This window comes from Sapajus apella, unplaced genomic scaffold (assembly GCF_009761245.1).
Source record: "Sapajus apella isolate SASKATOON/1434 unplaced genomic scaffold, GSC_monkey_1.0 scaffold21, whole genome shotgun sequence".
NCBI classification, from domain to species: Eukaryota; Metazoa; Chordata; class Mammalia; order Primates; family Cebidae; genus Sapajus; species Sapajus apella.
In genome coordinates, this window is record NW_022436961.1 from 14,057,255 (window position 1) to 14,084,501 (window position 27,247).

Genomic DNA, 27,247 nt, shown 5'->3' on the forward strand with positions numbered 1-27,247 from the left:
AGGTAGTATCACTTGTCTGGAGGAAAGGAACTGTGCTTGGTAATACGCTTTAAATGCAATAGTCTATGTATAGATCAAGAAAAGGCTATAGAAATTATTCTGGCCAAAAGAAAAATCAATGGAACCATTTACTTAGAACAAAACTGCAGTAAAAAAAAGAACAATGTAACTGATGAAACCAGTACAAGCTGTCAGAAGGAGTGACTGGGAGACTAAACTATTAAAATCAATAAAATGTGATAAAAACACCACAGGAAGTCAGTTATTGACAAAGAGACTATAAAATATAAAGTTAAAAAGAAGAAATAACACATAAAATCACAACGCAAATTGACTAAAAGAAGAAAAACTAACGTTCTTTAGGAAACTTTCATCAGTAAATTTGAATTATTTGTTTGAATTAGGTCTTTGGTTTATTCAGCAAAGATATGTTTGAAATTTTACAATTACTGTGGATATGATTTGGGAAGAATGGCTATAGCTGTAATATGGGAACAGGAGAGTATAATGGTTTTAAAACAGCTTTCACAGCTTCAGTTACAGAATAAGGATAAAGCATTCTTACTGTTTAGAACAGTCTCCTAAGAAAGCTCCAAAACAAAGGATGAATAAATGGTTGGAAAAATAAATAATTACAGCAGTCTATAAAGTCCTAACCATTAGACCAAAGGCATATGTGATGCTTCACTGTATTAAAAACTGACAGAGCAGCACAATATTATTGAGAATTTTAACTATCTGAAAATTTGTAGGCCTTAGGTTTTACAGGTCAAGGAAATGATAGGCTAAAAGCCATTTAACCTATCTTTTAGCCCAATTTTATAAGAGGGTAAAAAATAATTAGAATTAAGATCTTCTTTCAGTCCAATGCTATCCCTACTCAACTGTTCTTATCATTAAGTGTATTAAAGATAAACTATAATAAAAAATTTGGCTTAAAAAAAAAAAACAGAAGAAAAACCAGCATAACTGATATAAAAAAGAAAAAAAGAGCTGGTTTTTAAGTTAACTCCAAAGAGACTATAAGCCTAGAAGGGAAGCATAATGGGCCAAAGGGGCTAGTGAAATACTGGAAAATTATGTCATATAAAGAATAATTGAAAAAAATAGATAGATTTATTCTAAAATAGGGGAAGATTTGTAGAGGTGTGTGGTTGAAAGGGTGACACCTCTGATAAGCTGACTAGATCTTGAAAAGATATAAAGGGCCACATTATGTTGCAGTGGGCTGAATGGTGGTCCTTACAATGGTATGTCTATGTTCTAATCCGCAGGACCTGTGAATATCACCTTCTTTGGAAAAAGGGTGTCTGCAGATGAAATTACATTAAGGGTCTAGAGATGAGGACATCACCCAGGATTATACTGGTGGCCTCATATTCAATGTGAATGTCCTTAGAAGAGATACAGAGGACAGGAAAGCCATGTGAAAATGGAAGTGGACTGGAGTAGCATGGGCACAAGCCAAGGAAGCTGCCAACCATCAGAAGCTAGAAGAGGCATGGAATACATTCTCCCCTAGAGCCTCTGAAGGGAGTATATCCCTATGAAACTTCATACATACATAGACTTGAGATTACATCTCTGTGCAAAGCAGGGTAAGCATAAGCCCAAAACAAACAAATTACACCTAGGGGCAGATTTTGGCACACTTTAAGTTGCAGGCATTCTGTTACACTTGTCCCAAATTGTAACAAGTTATCTTCCCTGGCTGGAGGACTAACATGGGTGTTATTATACAAGGGTGATCCCTATACTGGGGAGAATGATTTTCTTTAAACACCTTCTCATTCTAAAATTTCATGTATATCAATAGTCCATTTAAACTCAGGACTTAACTATCATTCAGTAGTTAAAGCTGACCATGATAATGAAAGCATGCAATATTAGAACTCATTATCCTGTATAAAAACAGGGAAACAAATAGAAGAATCCTAAATCGTAAATGTCTTAATGATGACTCCATCCTTAGACCTTCATAAACATTTACGATGTATCCCAAAATAGGATGTGTCTATTGGAATGTATGGCCGAGTTTTGGTTCAAGATTATTTAAAACTCCAACTGGACAACAGAAACTTCATAAAGGGGCAATTTTTAGAAGGTGCACCGGTCTAAGTACTACTGTGCTTTCCGAATTAATGAGCAACTGCTTCAGGAGCCTAGTCACATACATAATGAAATGAGATGAATAAAGCTTGATGTTTTTCCGAAAAAAACAACCAAGCACAATTTTGAAAACATTCTTTTGAGGTAGTTGTATGGTCTAAGTTTTCACATTTAATAAACTGCACATTGCTAAGTTGCTTATAAAGATAAAACAAAATAACAAAGACTCATTTGTTAGACAATTTTGGGAAGTATAAAATACCAGACTCCTCTGGCTTCTTATGAAATGTTTTGTGGGTTTAAATATAGCTCATAAGAAGCAAAAGAGAAAGAGGTGGGTGGTAATTAAGAATTCTTTCTATTTTTTTTTTGAGATAGGGCTTTGCTTTGTCGCCAAGGATAGAATGCAGTGGCAAAATCACAGCTCACTGCTGTTTCAAACTCCTGGGCTCGTGTGATCCTCCAGCTCTGGCCTCCTAGTAGGTAGGACTACAGATAACCTAAGTCACCACACTCGGCTAACTTAAAAAATTTTTTTTGTAGAGATGGGGGTCTTGCTTTGTTGCCTAGGCTGGTCTCAAACTCCTGGGCTCAAGCAATCCTGCCTAGACATTCCAAAGTGCTGGGGTTAAGGTGTGAGCCACTGCATCCAGCCTAATTCTTAGTATTTAATTTAAATGACTAAAATATATACAAGAGTGTTTACCTGTTCTGTTTCAAAGATATCCCGAAGGTGTTCAAGGCCAAGGCTTTTTAGGAATTGGCTGATATTCATGTCAAGACCCACAACTAAAACAGAAACATATTAAAGATTCTCAGAAAGAATTGTATAAAGAAAATTTCAGTATCCATTTAAATCTATGACTCTGACACTCTTGGCTGTCAGGTGATTTTACATGGCATAAAATAATACAGAATACATAGATTTAATTCAGATACTTTATTTCTGAAGTTGACTGAGAAGTAAAAGCAGAGTGTTTTATCTTTATCAAATTAGCATTTGTATTAATTATAATATTGTGGTTAGAATACAGAATTATAGATTATTGTAATTAATATATAAAATTATATAAAAATATAAGTATAGAATATAATATTAATTTTAATTATAATATTTCTTATAGAATGCTACTTACATAGAAAAATCTAAAGATTTTAATGAATTTAAAAAATCTAAATGTATCAGCTATCATTTTAGTTTTCATTCCTGAAATGACTTCTCAGGTGTGTTCTGATACAATTTCAGTATAAGATCCACCCAGTGGTTCAAGAAGACGTTCTGGTTGTAAATAGATGCTCTAGAATATACAGAAATTCTGCTCCACTAACAAAAGGTATAAATCAATAAGCATTCCCAGGCTCTACTCACCTTCTCCTTCCTTCCTTTCTGTTCCAGAGGCGCCATCCCCTGCATTGGAGGCTCCTCCTACAGCCAACTCTGCTAAAGGGCCAGCGAGGTTGTCTATGCTGCTGGCAGCAGAGAGGCAGGAGGGGGTAGATGCTGGTGAGATCAGAGAGGCACTCACTACAGTAGCTTGAGGTTTAAAACAGGTAGGTAAGGCCTCTGGGGGCATGGCATCTATCAGCAAAGCTCTGATATCATCAGCCTAAAAAAATGATTAAAAAAAAACCATGAAAATACTACATATTAAAATGGTAAGTTTTTGACTAAGAACCAAATGCTTTGTGAATTTTTTCCCCTTAATGAATGCCTCATTATCCCCTACTGGTTTTTGATTATTCCTTCTCCTATCTACAGCTCCAAATAGTTTCAGTAGATAGAACTGGAGAAACAATGTAATTTTTAAAAAATATTTCTTCCTTCATTAAAAACAAGCACTTTCAGTGTTAACTGTCACCCTCCTTTAGAAAAAATTTCCATATTTACTATATTTTATGTTTAAACAGCTATAATAATCTGGTTATTTACTTCACACTTAATAATTTCATGTACAATTAACATGTGGTAAAATTTCAAAGGGATGACACTTTAATTTGGCTTATTTATTCATAAACTTTACAGTTTTTAAGTATTAGATGCAACTGCTGTTCGAGTATGCAGGAGACAGTCTCCAAAGACAGCCAGCCATCAATTCCTTCCTCCCATCATGCATGCCTTCCCTTGAATTTCCCTCCCTTTGAATCTGGTTTACCCTGTGAGTTGTCTTGACCAATAGAATGCAGAAGAAGTGATGTTCTGAGGCTTTTGAGCCAGGCTTTAATGGATTGGCGGTGCCTACTTTTACTCTCTTAGAAGTCATCTGCCATGCTGTACAGAAGTTTAGGCTAGACTAATGAGTTACGATATCCTATGCAGGATATCTTATCCCTGAAGGATGAAAGCCCATTTTGGAAGCTCCAGCCCCTGCTGAGTTCCCAGGTGAAGGTAACTACAAAGCCGGCAGAACTGCCCAGCTGAGCCCAGTCAGCTTCCAGAAATGTGAGAAATAACAAATCATCATGTGAAAACACTCACTAGGTTATGGGATGGCTTGGTATGCAGCAATAGAGAAATGAAATGCATACTGGTACCTGGAAGTGAGGTACTGCCGGACATGTGGCTTTGGTTGGAGGCATGAAGGGTGGCCTGGTGACTGCTGAGGGTGGCTGTGAGTAGCAGACAGGCAAGTGCTATTGAAGGGGAGAGAAAGGGGACTGATGCTGTGGAGCAGAATGTCTGGCAGCACTGGCACATGAGGTCTTATGGAAGGCAGAACATGAACCTAAACAGATTTCTAAATTTGGCTAAGGAGATTTCCAGAACAAATTCTGCCTCGCCAACTGGACTGGTGTGTTTATCTGCCCATGATAAGGTACAGGAAGAGAGAAAAGAACTAAGAAAGGAACTGTTTAGTTCTCTTTAAGGAAATGTATTCACCCAAGATATGCTAAGTTACAAAATAAAATTATTCACCATTCCCAGCCTTTCCACCAGGAAAAGTTTCTCCAAGTAAGGAACAGCCTCAAGCCAAAGGTCAAATCCAGGGTGCTGACAGGAAAACACGGCCTCAGAATAAAAATCAACTAAAGGTACAGATATATTACCTCAAAGTCTTTAAAGAACTTCTAAGGTGGTACCTTGTGAACTCCCTTGGCTAAATAAAAGAACCTCGAAGGATTTTATGGGTATTGCCCCACTGCACTTTGACTTGGAATCCATGTTAGAGAGCGACCTGTCTTCAAAAGATTTGTGGGCTGGGCTTTTGGCTGATAGTGGTGTGTAATTTGATGGGAAATCCAAAAGTATATAAAGGAAGAGTTGTACTAGTTTGAACTAAAAGGAACAGACAGATTAAAATGATAAAAGGCTCAGCGTCCCCAAATTTCTAGCAACAGAAAACTGGTTGAGAAAGTAATTTGGCTATATGATCAATTTCTTATAAAAAGAGAAGGATAATTCAGAGGGCATAGCCAAGAGCTACAGAGTCTGGGTACAGTGACTCATATCTGTAATCCCAGCACTTTGGGAGGCAGAGAAAAGAGGCTGAGGGAGGAGCCCAGGAGTTCAAGATCAACCTGGACAACATAGCAAGACCCAGTCTCCACAAAAAGAAAAAAAAAAAAAAATAGCCAGGCGTAGTGGTATGTGCCTGTAGTCACAGCTACTTAGGAGATTGAGGTGGGAGGATGGCTTGAATTTAGGAGGTCAAGGGTGCAGTTAGTCATGTTCACACTACTGCACTCTAGCCTGGGTGAAAGAGCCAGACTGTGTTTCAAAAGAAAAAAAAAAGGCAGTCACAGAGATCCTCCCCCTGGGAGCAGAAATGGTCCCTGATCAAGGACCATTCCCTAACTCCAGAGTAGATGGCCCTGATAACAAGTGCCTGACTGAATTTTAGAATTGCTATGGACCCGGTGATGACTATCTGCCCCCTGTTGAATATAATTTGAATGTGGGAAAAATAGATGTAATTTGTGTTCACAGGGAAGACTGGCTGATTAAAGATGGCCATAAAATCTTTGCTTTTCCTTTCAAAGAAGGTGAAATCTATTTTCCTGTACCTTGAACCTAAGCTGACTTCAACAGAATGTGGCAGAAGTGACAGCATGTCAGTTCCAGGCTTAACCTTAAAGAACGATGGCAGCTTCTGCTTTCTCCCTTTTGAGATGCAATTATTCTGTGAAAAAATTCCAACGAGTCTACTTAATGATAAGATACCACATAGGACTAGTGAGGCTCCAACCTTTTAGTCGTGTCTGTCAATGCCCCTAGCATATAAGTGAAGCCATCTTTAGGTTTCTGCCCCAGCCACCAACTATATGCAGTTGCACAAGTGACCCCAGGTAAGATCAGAAGAACCTTCTAGCCAACATACAGAATCATAAGAAATAATAAATCATTATTATTTTAAGCCAAAGTGTTTTGAAACAGTTTGTTACTCGGCAATAAATAAATGAAACAGAACATACCTTGAAAAGAACTTTTTTGGCTTAAAAAATGAGAAATTATTGTGACTATATAGTAACTCCCTGATTTTCAGAAAGTTCAGCGATGACGATGTAGCGTTTAACATTGCAGTTAAATAATACTGTCCAGAGTTAATTTTTGACTATCTCACAGATGTCGGTAAATTATCATGAACATTAGTTGTTCTACAGTAATATGCCAAATATAGAAGGTACAAGATATTTTACTAAATATAATTTTTTAAGGTACACTCTAAAAATGTGTTTTCTTATGATCCATGTTTTCCCAGCAGGCTAAGAATGGCAAAAAAAATTAACTTACTGTTTAGTTTGCCTAAAGAGTGTTAAATTATATTTTCATAGAAAAAGTGTGAACTTCAAAAATTTTCAGAAGAAAATCTTTGTTCTAAGTGAAATAAACACTATTAAAAGTAAGCTGCCGAGCCCGAGAATCTAATGTCATCTCTGAAAGTACAATGAACAATACTCAGTATCTGAAATGAGGACTTACTGTTGCCAGATCCAGAGGTGTCTGACCTTCTTGGTTCTTCATGGTTGGATCTGCACCATGTGCTAGCAGCAGGGCACACAGCTGTGTCCTTCCTTTCTGGGCTGCTTCATGGAGAGGAGTAAATGCCCACTTATCTGTTGCATTTACACACGTGTTGTATTTTATCAATAATGCTGCTATGTCAACATGCTGAAGAAAAAGAAAAGGATACAAAGAGTTAAGAATGAGATCATCTGGTAAAGCATCATCGTGTATACTTGTTTTTATTTAACAATTCACTCTTTCTATAGCTCCATTTTCATCCTTAACAGAAGTTTCTTCTAAAAAAATAAAAGGAGTATTTCAGTCCTCTACTTATACTTTGGACTCCATCTTATCTTACATCCTCCAAAATCTCAATTCCACAGTTACACTTTTACCCTGTAACTGTTCATGGGCTTTTTTTTTTTTTTTAAAAAAAGATTTATTCTTCTAACATATTCAGCTTTTTTAAAAAACAAATACTATGTAAAGGGGTTCGCTTTGTAAAGTGAAACTAGTACCTAATTCAAGTCTTCTGTTAATGGTCTAATCTATCTGCCAAACTTTTCAATCATTCTATTCACACTGATCCTCTTATCTTTCCATTTCTTTTCTAACCTACTGCAATCTGATTTCTGAAACACTTTTCTCAAAGATTCTCAATGTTTTTTCTTCAGCATTTGAAAAAGCAACATAACATTTTATAAAAATTGGTCTGTTAAGTCTAAATGATTGAGGGGTGGAGGAAATGTTAGCAGCAGACACACTAATAACCTGGGTGTGAGGTGATGAGACCCCGAACTGTGACAGTCATAGAAAAATGGAAAACAAGGGCTAAATCTGAGAAATTATGAAAGAAAAAAAATTGGGTTTAGAAAGACAAATTCACAACAGAAGAGAGAGACAGAAAAGTCAAAGATGACTACATTTTTGTTGAGGGGAGATGGGGAATCTAGAAGATTAGAAAAAAAGGCAGAACTATTAACAGAAATTGAGTTGTTAAAAGTTTAATTAGGGGCCAGGTGCAGTGACTCACATCCATAATCCCAGCACTTTGGGAGGCTGAGGTGGGTGGATCACCTGAGGTCAGGAGTCCGAGACCAGCCTGGCCAACATGGCGAAACCCCATCCCTACTAAAAATACAAAAATTAGCTGGGCAAGATGGTGCATGCCTGTAATCAGCTACTCAGGAGGCTGGGGCATAGAATAGCTTGAACCCAAAAGGCGGAGATTACAGTGAGCTGAGATCATGCCATTGTACTCCAGCCTGGGTGACAAAGCAAGGCTCCGTCTCAAGAAAAAAAAAAAAGTTCAAGTAGGTATGAAACTCTCAGATAAGGTTCACTGAGGTAGGTAGCTTCTGAGGTAAAATATCAAAGTAATGACATTCTGTAGATGGTTTGTCGGAAAGGTTGGTGCACAGTAAAGGGGGCATCATTCACTTTTTCACTCTGCTACCCGCTCATCCACCAACCAACCAATTGCTCAATACCTATGGAGGGCCAAGCACTGGGGATAGGAGCTCCAGGGAGATACAAAATGGAATAGTGGATTAATAGTTGTAGCTATTTGATAAATTAGCTCATTAAGGAAAGGAATACAGAAAGATAATTGCAAGGTGAATAAAACCTTGAAAGTAACAATATTTTGGAAAAGGAGAGTGAAAGAAAAATCCTCAGAGGAGACAAGAGGAGATATAGAAGCTGGAGCAGGACTATAAAAGCTGTTATAGGAGAAAGTTCCATGGAGACCAGGTTCTCTCAAATAAGAACTCCATAAAGCAAAAGGCTTCAGCTTCTTCCCAGAAATCCTTATAAAATAAGCTAAGACCATCAATTACACAAACAGCCAATACTGATTCAACAAACAGACTTTTTAAGAATATTAAAAATAACTTGGATATTTTTAAAAACACATTTAGGATGTTAGGCTGGTTACCACTTAAGTATTTCTGAGATCCATTTCAATGCCATTATACTATAATTTGGTGCAACTGGCACATTTGTGTCCCTTATAGACACATTTCCAGGCATAACTTGGTCAGTTTGGATAATTAACTCAAAAGCACATTATCTGTTGAGAATACACTTCTAACTCATGCTGCTGCTCAAGTACCATACATTGAGGATTTTAAAGAAGATATTTATGAGAATGGGAACAGGAAAGGCCAAGAAAATCCCAAGGTGCGACTTAATGCATGTCACTGTCTATTTTCTAAGATAGAGTCTTTTCTGTACTCTTGAAGACACTCACTTCAAAACGAAATGGCACTTTTTCAGAGGAAGTATTTAATTTTACATAATATAAATATCTGTATTTCCTAATTTTAGGAACAGTAGTTTCTGAAAACAAAGTGAAGAACATTTATCTAAAAAGAAAAGTACAGATCAGTCAACTACTAAGGAAAGCTTCCACATTTGCTCTAATAATACAAAGCAGCAGGCCGGGCGCGGTGGCTCAAGCCTGTAATCCCAGCACTTTGGGAGGCCGAGGTGGGTGGATCACGAGGTCAAGAGATCGAGACCATCCTGGTCAACAAGGTGAAACCTCATCTCTACTAAAAATACAAAAAAATTAGCTGGGCATGGTGGTGCGTGCCTGTAGTCCCAGCTGCTCGGGAGGCTGAGGCAGGAGAATTGCTTGAACCCAGGAGGCGGAGGTTGCGGTGAGCCGAGATCGCGCCATTGCACTCCAGCCTGGGTAACAACAGCGAAACTCCGTCTCAAAAAAAAAAAAAAAAAAATAATACAAAGCAGCAAAAACCCCCAAAAAACAAAAAAATAGGCCACGTGCAGTGGCTCACGTCTGTAATCCCAGCACTTTGGGAGGCCGAGGCAGGCAGATCATTTGAGGTGAGGAGTTTTGAGGCCAGCCTGGCCAACATGACGGAAACCCCATCTCTGCTAAATATACAAAAATTGCTGGGCGTGGTAGCACACACCTGTAATCCCAGCTACTCAGCAGGCTGAGTCAGGAGAATCACTTGAATCTGGGAGATGGAGGTTGCAGTGAGTCAAGATTGTGTCATTGCACTCCAGCCTGAGTGAGATTCCATTTCAAACAAAACAAAACAAAAAACCCCCAAAAACAAAAACAAACAAACAAACAAAAAAAGCAGCATAATCAGACTAAGGCTTCTCAGAACAGGGTATATTTTGTAATTCTTCTGGGATTATAATATCACTATAAAATTAGTTCTATAGCTTAATTATTTTTAAACTTTCTAACACAAAAGATCAAAACAGAGGTACCACTTGTGGTATTATCAAAATCCCCTAAAACAAAACTAAACCTAGTAATTTATCTCCCTTATTCAAAAGCTGTATGTTGAAAAAAGGTAGCAATTTTTGCTAAGTTAACTCAAAAGCACGGAATAATTTCAAGCTTCTCCCCAGTGAAGTTATAAGCTATTTAAACTGTGTTTCTGATGATTAATTTTATTGAACTCCCACGTTTATTGGCAGAATAATATAATCTGGTAGACTAATTTACACAGGCTTCTAAAATGTCAAAAAGTCCAAGGAATATTAAGTGTTTGTGTATGTGTGTATAAAATGAATTGCATTTTCTTTATACTGAAGTTAGAGTTTATTGGACAAACCAATTACATGCTTGTGAAATTTTCTGACAAATGTCTGAAAGAACAATTAACAGGAAGGAGTGTATTACTACCCAAGTAGACTAAAAACACAGTTCTTAAGCTGTTTAATTCTTTTAAATAGCTATATCACTGAGGCAAAAATAGTAACTGGAATTTAAGGCTGACAAATTCAATAAATAGCAGTTTAGTTCTATTTAACACAGTATATAAGAGCAAAGCATTGAACTAAAAGGTCCAGAGAAGAGACTGATCTCTGTTGGAATGTTTCTAGGAGAAAGAGACAATTTAACATAGTTTCAGAATCCAGCTGCAACAAAAAATGCTTTAAATGACAAACACAACATAAAAAGGCTGGGAAGCCTTTAATTTTAAAAAGGTGGGAAGTAGGGGAAAGCAATGTGCTTGGGCTTCAGTTAAAGCCATTTAATTGTAAAGAGGCTTTATCACAATTATGTCATGAAATTCCCCAAATGTTATACATTTTAGAGAAAGCACTGGAAAATGAAAACAGTTGAAAGGAAATGAATCAGCCATTTGATTTACTCTTATGAGATAAAAAAAATTGCATGCTTTGTGGTAATAAGTGTCAATGTTTTACATATTTACTGGCTAGCAGAAAAATTAACTCTCTTGTATAAACATGCATTCAAATATAATACAGAGTATTATAATATAAAGAACGCCAAACACAGTTCTATAATATAAAGAACACCAAACACACTACCACTAATATCAGCTCTCATGAAACTTGTAATTTTTATTGAAGCTTCTTAAATACGTATTTTTTTCTCCATTTGAAAAAACTGAGGTTCTTTTTATACAAAAAAGGCTCAAAGGCACACAGAGAGCAGATTGAGCTCTCTAGGGGAAAAAAGGTAAATACGTATCAAGGAATAATGATCAATAAATAGCTGCATAAGCAAATAACTATGTAATTTCACAGCTACCTCCAATTATTATTTTATTCTCAGGCTAGTCAATTAATCTGTGTTATTTAATACAGTATTGCGGCAGTCAAATATATAGATTATTCCTAAGACTGTGAGATGTAAGAGTGGCATGTAATGTGGCCCTTATTCTGACTGGCTCAGTACATGAGCTGTGGGAAGCTAGTTATTTACTAATTATATATGTATATAATATATATGTATATGTACATATATATATATATATATATATATAATAGAAAAATATATATGTATTTTTTGGAAGAAACAGGGTCTTGCTATGTTGCCTAGGCTGGTCTTGAACTCTTGGGCTCAAGCGATCCTCCCGCCTCAGCCACCCAAAGTGCTGGGATTATAGGTATGAGCCATTGCAACTAGCCATGAAGCAAGTTATTTTATAACTGTATTATCTTCCTTTTTATAATGCCTTACATTAGAGAATGCAATTTTCACATGCACCATCTCATTTAATCATTACAATAACTTGGAAAGGTCTTAGAATCCAACTTTTACTACTGAAAGATGAGAAAAATTAAGGTACTTGCTGAAGACCACTGAGTTATAAAACAGAAGAGGAAAGACTAGATCCCAGATATTCAGAGCCCAAGTTCAGGCTTTTCCATTGAACCACAGATGCCTGTAGAGCCTTGCTAGACTAAAACAAAAGAGCCATTTTCCTTCTAAGCTGAAAATGGGAAAGAGAATAATATTAGGAAGAAGAAACTATTTAAGTAGAGATCACTGGGTAACACTATACCTACAATTGCTCTATAAATTGCTTAATTTTCAGTATAGAGGCGCTATTCCAGATGATGTGCCACAGAAAACCTACTCCACAAAATGATTATATGTGGCCTAGATAGTTCAAGCATCATCAAATTCATGGGATGAATACAACATAATCAGTGTTTTGCCAGCTTAATAGAAATGTAGACTGGAACCCTGTGATTTCACTAAAATGTCCAGCCAAGGGATATGGATAGAATGAATAAAAAGGAACTTTTGAAAGATACACAGATTTGTCAATCTACAAATAAACAGAAACACAGTTGTAACTACCCTTTAGTTTATGGGAGACAAAGCAGCTTCTTCAACTTTTTATATTGTGTTAATATTAGTATTCCTTAAAAAAAAAAAATATATATATATATATATCCTTAAATATATAGTCATATATATTTAAGAAGTACTAATAAATACTACTTAATTATATTTGAAACACTCATTTATTTAAAATATAATTATAGAGAGATAGGGTCTCATTATGTTGCTTAGGCTGGTCTCAAAATCTTGGCCTTAACCCATATTGCTGTCTCAACCTTCCAACATGCTGGGATTACAGGTGTCAGTCACCATACCTAGCCTTACTTTAAGTCTACTAATTGAGATTAAGAAAAACACTGACTTAATATGGTTACTGAGTGGTTACTAACAATAGATTATAGGTTTTACAAATGACATTAAATAAAATTATTTTTCAGAGCTGAGTTTATGAATGGGGAAAATGCTAACAGAGAGTCACTGTGTGTCATGTGAGATTGCTGAGGGAAGTGGGTTGACTACATTAAAAAAAAAATGTTATTATCACATTCATGTATCTGACCAAAGTGAAAGTTTGTCACCAAAGTGATAGTTAACTCACAGAAATCTGAATTTTAAATTTACAAGTCTAATACATGAAAAAAAAATTTAGAGTGAATCAATCCACCCTCACAATGAGGTAAAACTACCTGCTATGAACATATTATCTGGCTCATTTGCATTATTCCATACCAGGATGAGATGAATCACATTGATCAAAACCTCTATCAAATCCCCTTTACACAGCCTAGATAATGTTTTGTTCATTTTCACCTCAGTAAGTTACCTTCATTTACAAAGAGCTAAGCAGTAGGGATTTAACAAACGTAAAAGGAAGGTAACATAAAAGGAGATAGTGAAAAAAAGTGTTATTTTTTCTCACTTGAAATTAGAAAAGGAGAAGAGGAGTTATGGGTAATGGTGAATTAAGTTTATGAAAATGGAACAGTGGGCTTCTGGTCGGGAGACTAACTCTATTACACCACTCTTCAGCTGACGGCAAGACATCCTCAAGGGAACTTGAAGTTAGACAAGGTCGACTATCACTCTACATTACAACACTTGAGCCACAAGAGAATCACTGTACATTTTACTCTCTTCAGAGTGGTCATCAAGTGACACACATGTATAGTAAGTAACATCTTAACTGATGGGGGTCAAAAGGTAAAATACTTACTTCATAAATTAAGCTTTCTTTTCTTTATCCTCTGTGACAGCTATAAAGACTGTGAAAGGTGAAGACTAATGGAGTAGAATACATCTTAACGCTATGCCATCAGAAGAATGAGGATCAAAAGGTAAAATACTTTATAAATTAAGTTTTCTTATCTTGTGCCTGCTATAAAGACTGTAAAAGGTGAAGACTAATAGAGTAGAACTTCCCTACGTTCACAAGGTAGGGGATCTACTGTAGTCTACACAGTTGATAGTATAACATAAGCTTTATTAGATCAGTTCATTATTATAATTCTATGGCCATCACCTATCCTTATTCACAATAGGTTTACAGGGAAGATCAAAGATCTAATTTCGGTTCTACTGACACCATTGGCTTTATAAACTCTTAACTGAAGCTTAGCAAAAGAATTAGTAGAATACCATATGAAGAGAAGAATTATGCTAAGAAGTGCTGAAAATTAGTCTCCAAATGATATACATGTATAGTTATAATTTCAGGGTTAAGAATTACACGTAAATGTGTATGTAGTATGTTAGGAGCAAATATTTAGCATGCTGGACCTTTGGTACAAGTCTCTGTTGTTCAGTGAAATTGAGACCCTTATATGAAGGAAGGTTAAAATTTCCATGAGTTTTAATAAAAGATTCTTCGTCTTTGGAAAGATATCTTTAAATACTATAGTTTCAAGAGGATTTCAGTACTAATATTATAGTTATTAAATATGATACTTTCGATTAACTTATACTTGGAAGCTTAATTTTCTCTCAAAAAACTGGGTTGTTGCTTTCCTTAAATGTATCCCCACTCAGATTTGTCTTCTTCCTGATATACAGGTCTTTGTCGAATGGGCTTGAGAGACGACAGTCTCATTACGAAGGGCCAGGGAGAATGTAGCAGGAGAAAAAATATGATAATCAAGATGGTAGGTTTGGTTGGTTTTTATTTATAGTATGTCAGGTTTTCGCAAATCTAGAAACCACCTTCTATCAATAGGGATTCCAACTGTGAGAGCACCTGGTATGTATAACCTAGCATCTGTGGGTTTTCACAGTCAAGAAGGGATTAAGTGGATGAACTATCAAGCACATGAGCATTCATCTTATTTCTGCAGTGAGCCATCAGGCTTGAGTGGGCCTTAGTTACTTCCAGTCCGTCAGTGCTGACATATGGCATCAAGGCACTGCAATTCATTTCTCTTCCTCTTACAACCAATGACAGTGTTTGAAAGGATAACTCTGGACTTTCACTGGGAGGTTTTAGCTAGTAATTTCAACTTTATGAAACCATATATATATATATCAATTGCTCAATCATTTAATTTTTTTTTTTTTAGATGAGGTCTCACTATGTTGACCAGGCTGGCCCTGAACACCTAGGCTCAAGTGATCTTCCCACCTCAGCCGCTGAATAGCTGGGATTATAGGTGCATGCCACTGTGTCTGGCTACTCGAGTATTTTTAAGATGTTGATGATAAATGTAAGCTACCATACTTTCCATGCCTATATAAGAGCCGCACGGCTTTTACAGTTTTAAAAATCTACTTGAGGTAGAGTTAAAAAATACTATCTTTACTGTTAAGTATAAACTGGGTATCCATTACATGCCTATTATTGTGCTTGATAACGTGCAGAGACCAAAAAGCAATAAAAAGCATGGGGGCTGGCCACAAGGTAATTAAGCTTAGCTGGGAAGGCACGTCAAAATGCTGAACAGAAGATTAAAATTGTGCTAAATCATGCAGTTAGGTATCTACTTCCTTAATGCATAGTATGCATTTAATAAAGTCATAAATGCCAGGGAAGTTTTCTAGACTTTAACTTTGGTATGCTTACCCCATAAGATGCTGCATTATGAAGAGGAATTAAACCACCCTTGTCCTGGGCATTAACATCTGCTCCATGCTCTAGAAGATATTCAGCTACTTCCAGGTTATTGTAGCCTGCTATTTAGAGTAAAAAAAAAAAAAAAAAAAAAAAAATACAGGAAACATGTCAGCTTAAGAGAAAAAAATACATACATACATAAATAATAAGGACCAGAAAATGTTAAGGTTTTAATGCCTTTTGCTTCAAAAGTTAATATTACCACATAATGCAGGGACTTCACAATAAGAAATGATACAAAACAATGTCAATCAAAAGCATTTTACTAAGTAGTCCCATTTACGCTCAGTATGGCTTTCATATTTAGTCAACTGTATTAGGTACTCACGAAAGGAAAACAGGGTGGTGGAGGCACTGGAGACACTTACCTGCCAGGTGCAGAGGGGTTGAATTTCTGCCCTGGGTGTCTCTGCAGTTGATATTTTCCGGGGTACAGAGCTTTTGCACTCTTGCCAGGCAGCCCTTCTTGGCAGCATCCAACAAGGCAGCATCCCCTCTCAGTAAGTCCTGAATATCTGTGTCTCCTTCCTTTACCAAATCCAAAGGTGTATTTCCATCTCTGTTCTTTTTAGTTGGATCTGCTCCATGCTACAAAGAAGAAAAACCAAATGGGGTTTGTATTCTCTGTAATATCTTCCTGTATTAAGTAGGTAGGTAGGTAGGTACTTAACCTACTCTACATTTGTTCCTCCAGGGAAGGTATCTACTCTATATGCATTTTGAAAAACATTTTGCAAAATTCTTACTTAGCAATAGAATGGATCAGCTTTCTAACTATTAATACTACTCAGTCAAATCTTCAGGATCAATGGTGATAATAAAGTAGGGAGAGTGTTAAGTATCTTTGAGATCACTTGTATAATATACTTTTTCTCAGACTCCAAGTTGTCTTTGGAAACATTTTATTTTTAAGAATAGCATGGATATTAATTTTGACCAGATTCAATTACATAAAAATACTTAGTAGGTATGAAAAAGAAGAGAGTACAGTAAGATACACTGGTAAAAAAGGACTTAATTCTAAATGCCATCAGTAAGAATAAAGTTTGGTAATATTTTTAATATTTTTATCCTAAGACTTAATACCTATCATGAAATTATATATAAATGTTTTAAAAATTATAGATTTTTAAAGTTTAATTACCAATACTTATTAAATAAGGTAAATGGAAGTCAATAATTTTTATTATGGGTCAGCCACAGACTGTTGTGGGCTCACTGTGGAAATTAGTTATAAGTCAAGTTAGACAATACATTCACAATGATTTGGAAGTTATTTCTTACCAGCTAGTGATAATAGAAATAAGTATCAGGTATTGTGTTTTTCTCAAGACTCATAAGCATGTATTTGATATCATCAAAGTGAAGGGAGAAGAAGTTTGTTTAAACAAATCAATTTTTTTCTCCAGTTAAAAAAGAGCAAGAGAAAATCTCATAAATACATGTCTGGTCATTTTTTAAAAATATACTTTAACTTAAAGTGAGCATAAATTATGGCTAGTTTCATGTAACTACTAGTTTTTACTCTTTTACATATATCTTAAATCTACATGAACAACTTTGTTTAGAGATTATATTTTAATAAAAATCTGATATTAAAATAAGTTCTTATAAGATACAATGTTTAATGTTTGCTGATGAAGAATGATTTGGTTAACAATAATAAAATAGCCAATAAGGAAAAAAAAATCAATTTGATTGAAAACTTTGTTTCTCCTGTACAATTTTTTCTGATTAATACTGTAGGTACTAGATAATGCAGAATATTTCAGCTTTCTAAAACCTACTTTGATGAATTTTTATGACATGCATTTAATCAAACCATTTCAGATATTCACTTTAGGCACTACTCCAAGCTATGTATCATATCACATAAACAGTCTTCTGTGGAACACAAAATGAGAGCAGTCTCTACAGCACTATTGTTCTTAATAGAATAACATACCCCAACTTAATTTCAAGTAATAATCAAAATATATATACTATCAGTTTATATTTTATAACTTTTTAAAGTACATACTTTTAAAAGGAGCTTGCAGATTTCATACTTCCCTTTAGCTGCTGCTTCATGGAGAGGAGTAAATTTCCATAAGTCCGCCACATTGACAGAAGCCCCATGCCTTACTAAAAGCTCGGCCACCTCATAGTGTCCATATGAACAGGCATTATGAAGGGGCACCAAGCCGCTAAACAAAAGAAAATTATTTTAAAGTCATAAAACCAATATATGAGTTAAAATGATTCTTATAATAAAAATAATACCATTCTTCTATGGTACTGACTATACTGAACACTGCTCTAAAAGAAATACTCCCACCTCTGGTCTTTAAGATATACTTATCCATTTCTAAATAAGGAGTAATAATTTCAAAAATGTCCTTTCAATGTAAAGACTTTTTCCTAAGTTTCTCAAGGATGGATATATACTCAAAGCAATCCTTATCTTTAAAACATGTATAGAAATACAGCCATAGAATAAGGCTTCATCACAATATTTTGAATTCAAATTTTCACTCTGGCTATGTTGAGAACAACACTATGAGTTGATTTTAATCATTAATAATCTGGTTTATCATCTTTTCTTTGAGTTTTACTAATGAAAATTGTATGCTTGCTTATAAAAAATATAATGCAATTAACTTACTTATTTAGGCAAGTTCTACCTTTATAAAAAGTTGTTTAAATCATAGTGATTCAATAGTGATTTCCATGCACAGGTTTAAATATTGAGGTGCCAAACAATGAAAACTCACAATCCAGGTGATTGAGAAAAGTGTTCAGTAAGAAAAATGATGATGCCAATTATAAGTTCTAGTCAGACAAAAAATGGGCAAACTATTCAGAGAGGAGCCTAAGTTCTGATTAGTAAGCAGCTGACTTTCTAAAAGGACAAAAAGATGCTCCTACAGAAGAGTGAATCAAAAGAATAAAATGGTGAACTTAACAGATGGCAGAAGCAAAGTATCAAGTGCCTTTTTACTTAGAGAGATCAGTGCCCCCTTTTTTTTTTTCCAGTTTTGGGATGAAATATGCTAAGTGTTAAAATGGGCAATAGAAGCAAATGCTGATTGCTCTCTAATGCACTATCCCACTTTAAAAGCACTAGTGATATTGTTAGTGAATATTCATGTCTAATGTGTTCCTTTTAAACAATAAATAAATACATAATGGCACAATGAGGCCTAAATCGTGCAGTTTAATTCTACTATGAAAGCTATTGGCTTATTTTGAGATGATGTGAAATTAACTCAGAATATGGGAATTCATATCAGTTAAAATACCTTTCTCATACTTCTAAGTAGCTGCCTTAATCTTGTCTAGATAAATTAAAATAATTTAGCAAACTAATACAAAATATAGAGTATCTGAATTAGTAAAACTAAAATTATGCTTCTAGGAATACTAATGACTCTGGGATGGATTATTTCTTTTTAGAAGAAATTGTATTTTTTTTTTTTTTTTTTGAGATAGAGTCTCGCTTTGTTGCCCAGGCTGGAGTGCAGTGGCCCGATCTCAGCTCACTGCAACCTCTGCCTCACAGGTTCAAGCAATCCTTCTACCTCAGCCTCCCAAGTAGCTGGAATTACAGGCGCATGCCACCATGCACAGCTAATTTTTGTGTGTGTGTATTTTTAGTAAAGATGGGGTTTCACCATATTGGCCAGGCTGGTCTCAAACTCCTGACCTCGTGATCTGCCCACCTCAGCCTCCCAAAGGGCCGGGATTACAGGTGTGAGCCACCACACCCGGCTGATTATACATTTTTAATAGTAAAAAAGGGGAATAAACAATAACTTACAGACTATATAAAAACATTCATATAATGCAATAAAACATCACACACAAGCATTAAAAGGATGAGACAGACTACTAAGTACTGATATGGGAAGACATTGAAGATATACTACTGGGTGGAAAAAAGTAAACTGCAAAGCAGACCGTATAGGATGGCACCACCATTTGTGTTAAAAATCACCACCACCACCACCACCACAGCACACACACAAGTCTATGCATTTACAATATCTAGAAGTATACATTCAACATTTTAATGTTGCATCTCTGAGCAGGAGGTGGGCTGACAGGAAATTTTCACTTTCTATACCGTACATTTCTATTTTCTTTTGAGATGGAGTTTTGCTCTTGTTGTCCAGGCTAGAATGCAATGGTGCAATCTCAGGTCACTGCAACCTCCACCTCACCTCTGTGATTCTCCAGCCTCAGCCTCCCGAGTAGCTGGGATTATAGGCATGCGCCACAACACCTGGCTAATTTTGTAATTTTAGTAGAGGGGCTTCACCATGTTGGTCAGGCTGGTTGTGAACTCCTGACCTCAGGTGATCCGCCCATCTTGGCCTCCCAAAGGGCTGGGATTACATGTGTGAGCCACCACACCCGGCCCATTTCTATGTTTTAATTTACGTTTTAAACAAAATATACGGATTACTTTTTTAATAGGGGAAAAAAATCTAAGACTTAAAAAATTAAAAATCTTTTAAGCATGAAGAGAATGACTCCCAAACAGCTAACTTGCAGCACGTACCCCTTGTCTTTGGCATGGACATCGGCACCGTGATGGAGCAGGTACTCTACAACAGACACACGGTTGTAGCCTGCCGCGAAGTGTAAGGGCGTGGAATGCCGTCCCTCTAAGTCTCTACAATTCACATTTTGAGGGCTGCAAAGTTGCTTTCATGATGCACACATAGAGACAAACACAAAATGAACATTACTATTTATTCATAGGTTTTGCCCTAAATAGGGTAACATCTGAATAAATTATAATTTTCTAACAAATACTTATTTCCAAAGATTAGACAATACAAATGTTTAGAAATCAGCACTATGTTTTACAGTGACTACAAATGTTTTTACTATGCACAGAGCAAATTAATGTTTTTCAACATTTCCTGACCAAAATCCGAATCAAACAGAAAAACCCACAATAAAGCAAGTATTTCCAATGCAAATAATGCCTTGCTGTTTCATCTTTGTCTTTCCTCCCTGAGATACGCTATACTGCTTGTTATGGCATATCTCCTTGTACTAACACCAACCTCAGCTGACTATGTAACAAGAGAGCCCTTGTCTTCTCTAACGTGAGTCAAGCAAGCAAAAAGGCTCTGGAAAAATTATTTTCCTGCCTGGGCCACTCACTCGGTCTTTTGACCGACTATAGCAAAGCCATGTAGTCAACAGTGCTTTACTTGATTTTTGGGGCTATGTTTGCTTACCTTTACAAGCTGAACTGATTTTTTTAATGATACTCTAGTTTTGGGGCTTTACTTCCATCTCTTTTAGAGATGTCCTCTAAATCTCTTCTGTGTCTCCTTATCTCTCTCTGAATGCTTCAATTTCAGCACAATCTAAATTGTAAGCTCAATTTGTTTACAAAGCAGCAGGATGCTAGGTAAGGAATGAAAAACTATATCACTGGTGGTAGTAAGTAATAATAATATTTGAATAATAATTTACAGTTTATAAAGAATATCAGCTGGGCACAGCGGCTCACGCCTGTAATCCCAGCACTTTGGGAGGCCAAGGTGGGGGGATCACAAGGTCAAGAGATCAAGACCATCCTGGCCAACATGGTGAAACTCTGCCTCTACTAAAAATACAAAAATTAGTGGGCATGGTAGTGCACATCTGTAGTCTCAGCTACTCGTGAGGCTAAGGCAGGAGAATCGCTTGAACCCAGAAGGCAGAGGTTGCAGTGAGCTGAGATCGCACCACTGTACTCCAGCCTGGCAACAAAGCGAGACTCTGCCTCAAAAAAAAAAAAAAAAAAAAAAAAAAAACACACAAAAAAACAAAAAAGAATGTCATATTCTTTCAGTGAGGAAATTATTATCTGTCTATGAAGTTTATAGATAACAAACCAGGGATGGAGGTTAATTTATAAATTAACTTTATCAGATAAATAAACCAAGGATGAAGGTTAAATTATTTATCCTTTTCAAACAGTTGATAAGGGGTAGAATAAAGACTCTAACCCTGCTTTACTGCTTTTTAACCTCTTGATCTTTGTGCTACATCATGTATCATTGCTCACTTTCCTAATTCTCCAATTTGAGGGAAGTGATCAGAAGAAAGGCAATGAAAATTAGAAAAAGCAAGTAAAGCAGAGCAGACAATAGAATTCTCTAGCCTATGGAGGATGATTGCAGGGTCTTTGGGATTTTCAGGCATTCACTAATTTTGATGCCACTTCCGCCACTGTAATAAGCTATTATTATGTAAAAATTAAGAACCTGAACGATTTCTACTGATAGAATAAGTAGGAGTGCTATGGGTTGAATGTTTGTGTCCTTCTGAAATTCATGTTGAAACTTAATCTCCCATGCAATAGTATTAAGGAGGTGACTGGGTCATGAGGGCTCCTCCCTTCTGAATGTGGACTTAAGGCCTTTCTAAAAGAGGCTTCACGCAGCATTTGGTCCGTTTTGCCCTTCCGCCTTTGCCAAGTGAGGATATAGCATTTGTCTCTTCCAGAAGAGGCAGCAACAAGACACCACCTTGAAGGCAGAGAGACAGGGTACCCACCAGACACTAAAACTACCAGTACCTGGATCTTGGACTTCCTAGTCTCCAGAACTGTGAGAAATCAATTTCTATTGTTTAGAAATTACCCAGTCTATGGTATTTTGTTACAGCAGCACAAACAGACTAAGACAAGAAGCCTTCACACTGGTAGGATAAAAACAAGTGCTTTTCAAGTGATGTAATTTTCACATGACAAGAAGGAGTCTGGGCAGTAAGGAAGAGTTCGCAATCTCATCAACTCTCTACAGAAAAGCACCAGCTTCTAAAATCTGAAGAGCCATTGTCATCTGGCCAGGTCAAATATCTTTTTGTGACAAATGACTCTGTGGCTATATATATATAAATAGCATAACTGATAAATCAAATTAAGTAAAAATAAATTAACATATAAATCAAAAAGAAAAGATGCAAAAATTGGTAATAAACACCCTTTATGGAGTCTGATATGATTGAAGCTTCTTCCTAATGCTGCTTTCCGCCACTGGTTCCTACATTCTAAATTAACTCTGTTATTATTATTCTGGTAGAGAATACTGGCAAAATAGGAATAGGTAGGGAATGAAACACAACTCATTTTGTAAGGCTACAGAAATAGAAGCCCATCCTGCTTACTACATATTTGATTTTTAAGACTTAGAAATTCTTTATTCTGTTTCAGTTTTCTTTCGAATGCCAAAGCAATTTTACATCCTCCCTACCTATTTTTCATAATTTCAACTACTTTATTCAGCAGACAGCTTTTTCTTCTATACCTAACTTGTAACACTTTCTAAAGTCTCTTGGGAAAGCAATTTATCAGGCCTAATTCTCAATTTGTGCTGCTTTGTTTTCTTTTATTACTTCCATTCCACAAATCAAAATAAATCTGGCCTTCACTGTGAATGGATTGTTTAAGAAACCTAAAAGCTATAGTATATATCTGCTTATCATATACAAAACACATGGAATTTAAAACTGTATATGTTAAAAATAAAGTATGTATTAATTATAATAAGCACATTTAGCAATTCTAGTACATGAGATGATCATGTTCTGAAAGGAAGTGTAATCATTTTATATTTAAGAATTTTATTAGAATACATTTCAAGTGATAAGTATTTTTAAGAGAAAATATTACACAGTTTTAGATTTAAGACAACATAAAAATTCTCTCTAGTGGCTACCACAACGAAAATTTACTACTATTCCTTAAATAACTTAGATGCTATTATAAGTTGGAAGTGATCCCGGAAGTGCCCACATACTAAAACAAAAATAAAATTTCTAGGCAACAGAGTTTAGAATGTGTTTACTGTCACTTTCAACCAGTATATATCATCAAGAATGCTAAATTTAGTTTGCTAAAAATCATAAAAACAGGCCGGGTGTGGTCACTTAAACCCAGGAGGCAGAGGTTGCAGTGAGCCGAGACTGTGCCACTGCACTTCAGCCTGGCGACAAAGCAAAACTCCGTCTCAAAAAAAAAAAAAAAAAATCACAAAAACAAAGTTTGCTTAAGAAGAAGTGACAAAGTTGACAGTATATTGTAAAAAGTACTATGACTGTTAATAGCAAATTTGCTATTAATTTTTCTTTAAAAATAAATAAAGGCAAAGTTGGGAGCAGTAGTGCATTCCTGCCGTCCCAGCTACTTGGGTAGTCGGCAGGCTAAGGCAAGACGATTGCCTGAAGAGTTGGAGGCCTGCCTGGGCAATATAACGAGACCCTGTCTCTTACACAACAACAACAACAAAAAACTCCAAAAGACTAACCTTCAAACAAAAATACTTTTGCTAACTTCATTCCTAAGTGAATAATTATAGATGGGAAATATGTGTTTTAAAAAAGCATACTCAGTATTGGAATATGACTATATCTGAAAAAATTAAAACTATAACCATTGTTTCTATACCACAAATACAGACTGATAAAATTTTCTAAGCAAGAAGAGCTACACAGAAAAAAAATCTATCTTCTGAATATGAATAATTCCAATGTTGAGGAATCACAGGAATGCTTTCCTAGAATTAATGTGTGAATCTCTGAGAAAAGATCAATAAATAGTGTTTCAAATGTCATCCTGCTAACGTCTGGGCTTTATCTAGTTTACATATTTTGTGAATGAGGGCAAAAATAGTAACATTTTAATTAATGTAAGTGAACGTAAAAGAGCTTTCATGTAAACTGAAAAAAATTACTAAAAAGTGTGTATATGTATGTATATGTACACACATACATACACATACATACATATATATCTGTCTATATATAAACAGTTTAATAAATATAAGGCACATACTGGGAATTCCTTAGTAGCAGGAGCAGTACATATTTTTCCTGCCCCTGACTCTGCTCAACCTTTTTACTGTTTGTATTTGAGTAGATATATTTAGAAGCTTAAAAATGAATTGTTAGCAAACTTCAAAAATGCCATCCCAGATACTAAGGGCACTGACTTACCTTCACAGTTTCCAAGTCTCCAGCTTTAGATGCCTCTAAAAGTCGATAGTCAACATCAGAAGTACGTATAGGTGTACTCTCTGCATAAAAGAAATAACTCATATATATATATATATACCCAAGCTCGTATTTTCCAATTGCATTCATTTTAGAAACAAAAATGGTTCTTGAGTGATCGCAAAGTAGTTGAGGGAAAATTATTTAGTTTGTTTTTACTAAGCGTTGTAGCAAAACTTTGCCATAGATTTGTTATATAAACCTAGGGAAGCTACACAACTTTCAGTACACAAAAACAAAGATTGCTTAAGAAGAGGTGACAAAGTTGACAGTATATCGTAAAAAGTACTATGACTGTTAATAGCAAATTTGCTATTAACTTTTCTTTAAAAATAAATAAAGGCAAAGTTGGGTGCAGTAGTGCATTCCTGTAGTCCCAGCTACTTGGGTAGTCAGCAGGCTAAGGCAAGAAACAGAGAACATTCAGAAAGCATTTGCTGGATTGATTTCCACTTTGTATTGGAGTCAATGTGTCTGTCAAATCTTAGCCCTTTTTTGGCTACTCTTATTCTGTTCTTTCATGTCTCATTAGTCTCCATTATAAGTGTGCAAATACACTATCGCATTTATGAGTGAGATGCTCTCTGGGTGTATGTCTCTATGACAGTGATCCTGGAACTGAAAAAAATTAACTGAAATATCCTTTTAATATCTACAGGTAATATTTTTAGTTTATCATTTCAACAAAATAAAGGGATGATTGTTTATATAGGGTTGTAACAGTATTTTTAGATGATAACACTTTAAGGATACATTGTATATGGCTAAATTTTTAAAATCTAAGAACTTTTTGAAATTGGAACATGTATCTTGATACAGACTATCTACTAAAGAGTATAATTTTCCAGTCAAGCAAAAAGTCTTAGGCAAATATAAGAATGCTTCTGAAACTATGAGAAAGGAACTCTTAGTCCTGGTTACGGAGGAGAAAGTGAAGATGTTTAAAAACTGGTTAATTACTATATAGATTGTAGAGACCTGCACCTATTATAAATCTTGAATGCGACTAGGATAGACTTGTTTTTAGAAATAGTATGAATAATATAGTAGCTGAAATGACTTCTATACAGCCCAGGAACTTTGTACAAAGTGATGTGCAATTAAAAGGGATATAAAAAATGAAATTAAAAAAGGAATATGGGCAGAAGAGTAGCTGACATGTAAAATACTATATTAGTAATATTCTTTATAAGTATGCTAGGTTTTGCATAAAAATGAAATTTATTTATTTAATTTATTTCTTTTTCTGTAGAGATGGGGGTCTCACTATGTTGCCCTGGTTGGTCTCGAACTCCCGGGCTCAGGTGATCCTCTTGTCTTAGCCTCCTGAATAGTTTGGACCACAGTTCATGCACCACCACACCTAGCCAATTTAAAAAGATTTTTTTGTATAGACACAGTTTTGTCATGTTGTCCAGGGTGGTCTTAAACTCCTGGGCTCAAGCAATCTTCCCACCTTAGCCTCCCAAAGTGCTGGGATTATAGGCGTGAACCACCATGCTCAGTAACTGAAACACGAAAATAAAGTCACCTAGAATCAAAGATTAAAGATGGGCTTCTTCTTTGGTCTTCAATCTTATTCTAGCTTATTAGAGTTTTTAAAAATTTGGAAAGGCTAGAAGGCAGCCTATTTTTAAAAACATCTCTTACAGACTGGTAGTTTGGTCAGTATTAGACTATTGGACTGGCAACAGGTCTTGGTGGCTTATTTCAACGTGCCACTGTAAATGGGGGGTGGGTTCAATGTTTAATTTAGCTATTATAAGTCTAATCTTTACCTGTGTAAATGTTTAGATGAAAGTAATGCTTATTCCATAATGGGTTATACAATCATTAAGAATTCCGATCAAGATCTAACTAACTTAAAAGCAATAACCAAAAGAACTGTCTGTGGTGCTAGAAACAGTGTTATCTGTGCTATTACGATAGCCACTGGCTATGTATCACTATTGAACACCTGAAATGTGGCTAGTATAACTAATGGAAGGATTTTCCATTTTATTTAATTTTACTAAGTTTAAATGTAGCCAGATGTAGCTAGTGGCTGTCATATTGAAAAGAAAGTGCAAGTCTAGAGAAAGAAGTCAAATCTTCTGAAACAATGTTTTAAAATGCTAATTCATAAAAAGCTGCTTATTTTGTTTTCTTTACATCAATATTAGTTTTGACATAAATATTGCCACCAGTTTACAATGAAAATTTTATTAATATAAACTTCTGGCTACTATAGACTTGGGAGTTAAAAGTACAGGCTTCTAAAGTAGATCTCAAACCCGGTATTAACAAATGTATTTAAATGAATCTTATAAAATATTATCCAGAACAAAACAAATCACTATACATGTTATTTGACTGATATTAATACATTTTTTTCAGAAGTCATGATAGATATAACCTGATATTGGATTAATAAATAATGATAATTTAAAAGTTCAGCTAATGCTTGGTCCATAGTCTACAAAGAGAT

At 35.6% G+C, this 27,247-nt stretch overlaps 1 protein-coding gene across 1 annotated transcript in view; it reads right to left on the bottom strand.

The window, feature by feature from the left end:
• The window catches only part of TNKS (tankyrase), a 185,227-nt gene that overhangs the window by 24,884 nt on the left and 133,096 nt on the right, over positions 1-27,247 (bottom strand). Inside the window, exons 13-20 of the mRNA XM_032288311.1 lie at positions 24,724-24,803; positions 20,285-20,430; positions 17,762-17,927; positions 16,110-16,329; positions 15,691-15,800; positions 7,028-7,216; positions 3,479-3,716; positions 2,816-2,898 (exon numbers count right to left, since the gene is read on the bottom strand). Coding sequence (XP_032144202.1) covers positions 2,816-2,898; positions 3,479-3,716; positions 7,028-7,216; positions 15,691-15,800; positions 16,110-16,329; positions 17,762-17,927; positions 20,285-20,430; positions 24,724-24,803 — 1,232 coding nt within the window. The remainder of the gene's footprint in view (positions 1-2,815; positions 2,899-3,478; positions 3,717-7,027; positions 7,217-15,690; positions 15,801-16,109; positions 16,330-17,761; positions 17,928-20,284; positions 20,431-24,723; positions 24,804-27,247) is intronic.